Source organism: Clupea harengus, chromosome 1 (genome assembly GCF_900700415.2).
Source record: "Clupea harengus chromosome 1, Ch_v2.0.2, whole genome shotgun sequence".
Classification (NCBI taxonomy): Eukaryota; Metazoa; Chordata; class Actinopteri; order Clupeiformes; family Clupeidae; genus Clupea; species Clupea harengus.
Window position 1 is genome coordinate 28,464,896 of NC_045152.1, and position 7,691 is coordinate 28,472,586.

Consider the following 7,691-nt stretch of genomic DNA (forward strand, 5'->3'; position numbering starts at 1 on the left):
ATGTATATACACAAACATGCAGTCACATCCCTTGATAAAGGCCAAAAATGGAGCAAGACCAACACATGCCAAGTGTCATGCTGGCATTTAGGCCTTCAGCTAAAATCGTCGCATTCCCCTTTTCTGGTCTCTATTGACTACAGTATATAGATGCATTCCTCTGTTCTGGTCTCTATTGACTACAGTATATAGATGGATAGCACTGTCTACTCCATTATCTATATAACCTTTCAACTCAGTACCCACACCAATTACAAGTCCTGCCGAACCTGACAAAAAGATTGGCTGCAGGGTACATGTCAGTTTTCTGCTATTTTTTCCATAAAATGATTTTGTGGAGTATGAATAACATATATAACATAACATTAATGTTGAAAAACATGGAACTGTAAAAGATAATTACATTTGTGATGATGCCAGTAACGAGGTTTCATGTTGTTGTTTCACAATGACTAATAAAGATGAGAAAACATCTGCAGTTACAATATTTGAATGAAGTTGGAATTGAGTGTGGTGCAAGACCTGCAGAAGACCTGATGTTGGGTGATGCTTTTGTCTGATGATACACTGTGACCCAAGGCTCTTGAAGGTGTGTTTTGAAGTAGGTGAGGTAAAACTATTGTTTTGAATGAAGGTGGCAAGAGCAAAGCAGAGCAGAAACATCACAGCAGCGCTCGTAATAGCGCCCCATAAATCATCTTTCTTTCGGGAGGATTTTCGCCTCTAAATGTTTTTTTTCTGTGCCTTCATGGATTTGACAGGGAGAACAAGACAAATGGAAAGTTAACATGGCACATGGGGGCGCGTGACTGAGGCATGATGGGTAGCAAGGCACCCCATCTTGCCTGGTATTGTGAGACTCATCTTCCGCCGCACTCTCCACATAGATGACATATTACATTTTCGGCAGGGGGTGGATGTGTGTACAGGAGGGGGTGTGAGTTCAATAAACGTTCCGTAAACGTTCAATTTCTGCTTTCCTCCCTGCTGTTTTTGACCTGGTTGTGAAAGAGCCTGGGGGTGGGGAGTGCTTGACGGGGGGTGAGGGGTGATGGGGTTGCAGAGTCTTTTCCGTCCCAGCCCAGCGAGGTAAATGTGAAAGACCTTGCAGGACTGCTTAAGCTGAGGCTCTCCACACTTCACTTCACACCTTCAGCTTCCATTTACAGTCATCAGATCGTATCTCACGTACAAGAACCTCTTTAGATGTAAAGCATGTTTGAAAAGATGCTCGGAGCAATGTCGGAGTGACTGCAAACTCAAAAGTGGTGGTGTTTCAGTGATATAACTACAATACATATAATGTATCTGAATGTATCTGAAAGTATACAACATTTCTGATGAAGCCAGTCTTCTTCCTGGATCAAAAGCATAGACAACAGTTCACCCAGGCCCTTCTGAATTAAAACAATAAAGCAGAGACGGATTTAATATTGACCTGTATCTAATTGTCAATAAATGTCAACTTAGGTAATGTTTAAAAATAGCTTAAATGAAAGGTATGTATACATTTCATGCAATGTATGGTGCTATGAAATGAATATATATATATTGGCTTATTTGAAAAAAAGAAAATGATAACCATTTATTTCTATGAGGAGTGTGAGTAAATTAGCAGAAAACAGCAAAGTGGTGAAAGGGGATTCTGTCCCTGAGTAAGTATTATCCTACATCCTTTACAAAGAATGGACTCACATTACAGCAAGGACGGATGTCCTTAAAAAGAACAAAAATGAAACTGATTTCCTGCAGGCGGATCTGGTGTCAGAAAATGCAGGGTGGACGCCAGGTTTGGCTGGATCAACTGAGATACTGTCCCGACAGCTTAAAAAAAACCAGCCCTGGATCCATGCATGTTGTCCAGTCTCTTTATCTGTTTCATCATTGACACTTAAATGGATTGGGTTCATGTATCGCAGATAATGGCTGAGTTCTTTGCTCTTATGTCTGCGATGCCGTGTGTTCATGTGATAAGGCCTATTGATTATGTACCATATGCGGTTCCCACGCGGTCCTTTGTTTCGCACTCATCCTCTGTTGTGGCTGAGGGGGGGTGGGGTGGGGGGGTTGTTGTCGCCACAGCTGCTGAGTGGGGCTTCAGAGCCCCCAGTAGACACAGCAGAAAAAAAAGCTGCTTGCGTCCTTGGGGCTTCTAAGATTTATGTGCCAAACACTTTTGTGTGTTTTTTATGACCTTTTACGTTATAATCAGTGCAGCCAGGACTCAGAGGTCACCAAATGAAACTGCTACAGCTTTAATTTGTGGTTTGCATATCATTAATCTGAACTTTTCAGTGAAACAATAGGTGTAGTTCACAGACATATAAAGCAAATGAAATAAAAAACATACATAGAAACTCTGTTTATGTATTAAATAGTTTCCACAGATATAAATGTTTCCCTTAACCTGGTGAAGCAAACAATGTGTGTTATTTAGTCTGTGCAAAAATAATAGTTTGTGATATATTGGACTGTGTTCATGCATGTATTTGTCGAGTTTAGTTAACCCTACTATTAATAATAGTAGTACTATGAATAATCTACTGTTACTTCAAACACAACATTTTAAAGTAAGTGATAAATATCAAAGAATACAAAATATGTTTTATTGACCATGGTCAAATTCATTAAGACACTAAGGCAGGTACATTTACAAAGTGTATAATTTTAAAGTCACAAAGGAAATGCTTTAAGCTACATTGTCTGCTTCAAGCTACTTTGTAACATTGAAAAAGAACGTGAAAATGTGTTTTGTTTATTTTTTCAAATGAATGGTCAGCTGTTTCACCAATCACTTGAGTTACTTAGTTCAACCATAACACCAAATACTTAAGAAAGCCTTTGCTTTCAGAACCTGCAATACACAACTCTAATTTTGGATACACATGACAGGTGGCTACTCCTCCACAAACTTTCTCTAATTACTTGGTCCACTTTACTAAGGTACTGTAGGCATCACCTCTGACTCTCAGGTGGTCCTCAAGAAACTAATACAAAATACCAAGACTCCTCTGAGCCCCTGTCTCTCTCGGTGCTATTCTATAACTATAACTCTTAACTCTTAGCTATAACTATAACTCTTAGCTCTTAGCTCTTAGCTATAACTATAACTCTTAGCTATAACTATTAGCTCGTAGCTCTTAGCTATAACTATAACTCTTAGCTCTTAGCTATAACTCTTAGCTATGACTATAACTCTTAGCTCTTAGCTATAACTCTTAGCTTTAAGCTATAACTCTTTTAACTCTGTCTGAGGAGGCCCTATGAGCCCACTATGCCATAGAGCGAGGCATCTTTCTATGCGTTGGAAGTCTCTGATCCCGTTCCTCCATCGGATGCTGGATGACCTGCGGTTGCTGGGTGACCTGCGGTTGCTGGGTGATGTTTCTTTCGTAGTTGCTTGGCTTCATTCTGCAGCTTCTGCCGGATGTAGCCCTTGATTTCTGAGTCGGTCTTCCCTGGGAAAAAGTGCTGTACTGCCCCTGAGGAGGGATTCGAGAGCTGGTTTAGACATTTCAAGTGCTGTCACAGTGCAGCACGCATGGTCCCCACAACACAGAAAATAACAGCAGAGGGCCAATCAAGAGGTTATTATAGGATCCCTGTCTTTCCTGTAACAGAAAGCCTTGTTTATGTTGTCCCCAAAGAAGGACAAAAAGGATCCTTTTGCTGTAAACTTCAAGATAGTTAAATAGTCCTGAGGAACCTTTCTAGTGTTACTGATTTGGAAGAAGATCTATGTTCTATCTAGAAAGCAACTCATAGAATCTTTTTTGTTTTGTTTTTTTTGTTGTTTTTTTTGGTATCTGTACATAATTTATACATTGTCTATATATTGTTTATTGTCTGTATATAATCTGTACTCTTTTTTGAGAGCTATCAACAACTGGAGCCAAATTCCTTGTATGTGACAACAAACTTGGCCAATAAAACTGTTCTGATTCTGATTGAAATGCATTTTAAGTTTCAAATCACACATATAAATATTGTTAGAATAAAGTGCTTGGGCAGGTGTACTTCTGTTCAGTGTTCACTCTATCCAGCCCACTTACTATACTGTAGCTCTGTTGTCTCTATTCCGTTCACCACCATGAAAAAAGTTCTTCATTTAAACTTTATCAATACCCTCCTGCTCTGTCTTTCTAATGAAGTCAACTGACGGCGGTTCTCAGTAGTAGAGACAAGGTCTTACTCAGTATGGCCTGGACCTCGTGTGCTGGCAGGGCAGGCTTCGGCTGGCCCCGCTTGTTGTTGACGATGCCTGAGATTGAATGTGAAGCCATGCAGTCCCTCTCATAAAGTCCGCGCAGAAGATCGTTGGTCAGTTTCTGAGCTGTGGTTCCAGTGTTGCAGTGCTCAAGGACGTCAGCTGTAATAAACTACAGAGAGATAGGACCAGGATTGAAGACTAGCTGTTGTCAATGTGAAAGCAACACAGATCAGAACCTGTCAAAAGCGAGACATTAACTAGATATGACCACTTGAATGGTGTGACTTAAAGCATTAGTAATACAAATTCAGATGGAAATGCTAGTAATTATGTGTTTGTGTTTTGGTTTGTTTGTTCTTTTTTTTGTTTGTTCATGCTTTGAGTTGTGATTGTGCATACTAAACTGATTTTGCATCTGGACAAAGTTTTGTGATCTCTGTGTACCATTTGAGAGTATCCACTGAAGAGTTTTACACCATCTACATCTGGATCATCTCCATCTACACATCACATATCTAACACATAACTTGTGTGTCTAATCATACGATTGTCTGTGGAGTGACTATGCAGAAGGGAAGTAGAAACTTACATCTTGGAAAAGAGGAGGAGTGTTTTCCTCTGGGGCCCCATCATTGGCTACTATGAGAACTCCTTGATGATGATTCGCTGTCTCCGTTTTGCTCTGCGTCCCATTTGCCACAATTGAGTTTGTGTACACAGCAGGAACCTCACTGCCCTCAAATGCTTTTGGTAGTCCGGGTGATGTCGTTCTTGTGGTGTTACTCAACCAGTAGTCAGTTGTCTCCACCAAGCTTTCAAGGTTTTGTGCCAATTTTCCACAAGCTAATGACAAATTAAAACTTGATTGATGTTGTTTCGTACGAAACACTACAGGACAATCTAAAATCAATCATTTACAGTTTAGAAGGCCACAAAGTAAATTGTCAAGCCCTCTAAACACAATGTTTGAGCCTTTCTTTAAGTCTTGACCAAAGCATATATCTGTAATATCTGTCAGATCTGATTCTCTGTCACTTCTACCTAAATCGGCTTTTAAAAATAGAGACAGTGGTACCAATGTTACACGTTAATATTACGTTCAGTGGTTCTGTAAAAGTTATTTTCTCACTGTAAAAAAGAGCGTCTTCTTTACAGCATCCCCTTACTTCTCCCTCACAGAAAATAATGACGATATGAATTCATCATGTTTATTAATTATTGCTATATGACAGTAAGCTCTCTCCATTCATCAATTTAAAGCTGAACCCACCCTCCAATCAAAAGGCCCCTCCCTGATGGTGAGACACACCCACACACCTGTGAGGCATCGGATTTGTTCTCTGAGGCTGTCCATCTCTCTGTGCATGCTCAGCACCATGGTGATGAGATCTGCTCTGGAGCAAGACTGGAGTCCTCCCAGTATCTGAGGTGACATTGCCATTTGCATGTACTTTACTACACAGTGATATCAATGAAGAATTCACTGAAGCTGGAAACTGGTCTGGCTTCACACACATATTTTTTGTGAAAATAAATTAACAAATCCCATACCTGTTGCTAGTTGCGTTGTTGGTGTATGGCTATAGAGAAAACTATTATACACAGCCCTCACACACCCACAGTGTTTTATATATGGTCAACCAATCTGTTATCCTTATACTCACCTCCATCACGTTATCTCCATCACCTGGAAACCCTGCTATGGAGTTGTCCACCTTAAGACTCTGTGGATGGCATCAAATTACAAAATATGTAAAAAAAAAAAAAAACTATCAATGCTCTTGCTGATGTTAGTGTTGTTATTGTTTTGCTATGTTTCGGGGAGAGGAGAAATTAAAATAAATATTGTTGGCGGGAAGGAGAATAATATTGGTGCCAGCTGGCATCTATACATTACATCACTCATACCAATGTTGTATGCTACTAATTTAGATATAAAATTAAAGTTAAACTTCATGCAATCTAATATACCAGACAGTAAAGAAAACGCACATCACCAAACCTGTTGCTCACCACTGCTACCTGTCTCACACTTTTTCACCCTCAATACTCAGGTAAGGTTGCCCGTTGGTTAAACGCCCCCTTAAATTGGCGCCATTGCCCAGTATACACGTCTTGTGTGTCTACTGTGTATTTCCCTAAAATCCAACCCTGACAAGTCAGTAACCACGACTGAATATATCGGTAAAGATTGCAGAAATATACAGTATGTTAGTCAAATTACGCACTACCGAGATAGGGAACGTGTACTAAGCTACACCTTTGTCTGAGCTATAGCCAACACACCTTCTGTCTTCATATTAAATAGCTTTGTGTTTAAAATATGATAGCAAGACCACCCAATCCCTCGTTATCGACTTATCTGGTCCGGCATTGACCTGTGAATTTTCTTCTCCGCTCTCTTTGGATACCGACATTTGTTTTCTTCTCTTTCGCTGCCTCTGCTGTAAGACAGTGTAATTAGCCACATAAATCGTGTGCGACATTTCATGGGCTGCCAAAATCCAACACCAAACCAGCAACCAAACAAACAACAAATAGAAAGATACGACGTACACATGGAACGGTGATCCGCGAAAGCTCAGTGGCACTTTCATCATAAATCCGATGCTGTTCTTCATATTTGCAGTCGATTATTCGTTTTGCTATTGTTTTCCTTCTCATCGTCATTCCATTTACCGCGCAGAAATCCCCACTGGTGTTTTGTCTTGCCGGTCATAGCAGTGTTCAGCCCGGTGACAGTCCAGTGACTTTTTGCACATCGCAGGCTTTGTTTGATAGGGAGCTAAGTACTATGATACTGTTCTCTTAATTTCACACCTCCAAGTCTCAGGTACACATTATTAGTGGGACATTTCATATGGGAATTCAGCAGTAGAATGACATGCATTAACAATGTGTCATGTAAAGACAGGGTGGGATGATGAAAACCCTTCCAGAAAATGCCTCCAAGATTAAGGGTAAGGGTAATTAACATCAGAATGTTTTCCTGTGCTGTGATGTTGAACAGTGCCATGACTTCTGAGGGGCAGATTTGGTAAACTGGTCTTTCTCATGCTGGCTTTATGTCACCATGGTCAAATGTAAAAATAAGCCCAAGCAGGGTGGTACAAAGTGAGGTTATTAAACAAAGTAATTGGAACCAGATTCAGGAACTCACAACTTTATTATTTATATACTGTGGTTTCCAATACATAGACATTATTTAAAAGAACACCATAAGGTCAGTGAATGCTTTCAGTCATTTTATGTTATGTTATTTTATGTTTCATGCTAATCCTTACAATGGATGTGCATGGGGTCGTATTGTAAATGCCAGTATTGATGCCAAAACAAAATTGAATCCACCGAATGAAGAGTTGTGTCAGTGTCTGCCATAACATGCTTGAAAAGAAACTAAGAATTCGGGGAGTTCTGGTCAGCATCTGGTAGCTGGTCAGCGTCTGGTGGCTGGCCAAAGGGCAGGGGAGAGTTGACCCCA

General features: G+C 40.2%; 1 protein-coding gene across 2 annotated transcripts; it reads right to left on the minus strand.

Moving 5' to 3' along the window:
- Positions 1-2,231: 2,231 nt before the first annotated feature.
- Positions 2,232-6,884, minus strand: LOC116224141. 2 transcript variants are annotated; one of them, XM_031583032.1, is made up of 7 exons: positions 6,767-6,884; positions 6,589-6,654; positions 5,875-5,934; positions 5,528-5,633; positions 4,800-5,053; positions 4,193-4,379; positions 2,232-3,482 (listed from the first exon to the last, which is right to left on the minus strand). In XM_031583032.1, exons 1-7 carry the CDS (start codon positions 6,878-6,880, stop codon positions 3,298-3,300), a joined length of 972 nt encoding a protein of 323 aa, XP_031438892.1. In that variant the 5' UTR covers positions 6,881-6,884; the 3' UTR covers positions 2,232-3,297. The 2 variants fall into 2 exon arrangements, with proteins under 2 accessions (XP_031438892.1, XP_031438962.1); XM_031583102.1 differs by lacking the exon at positions 6,589-6,654.
- Between the last annotated feature and the right edge of the window lie 807 nt (positions 6,885-7,691).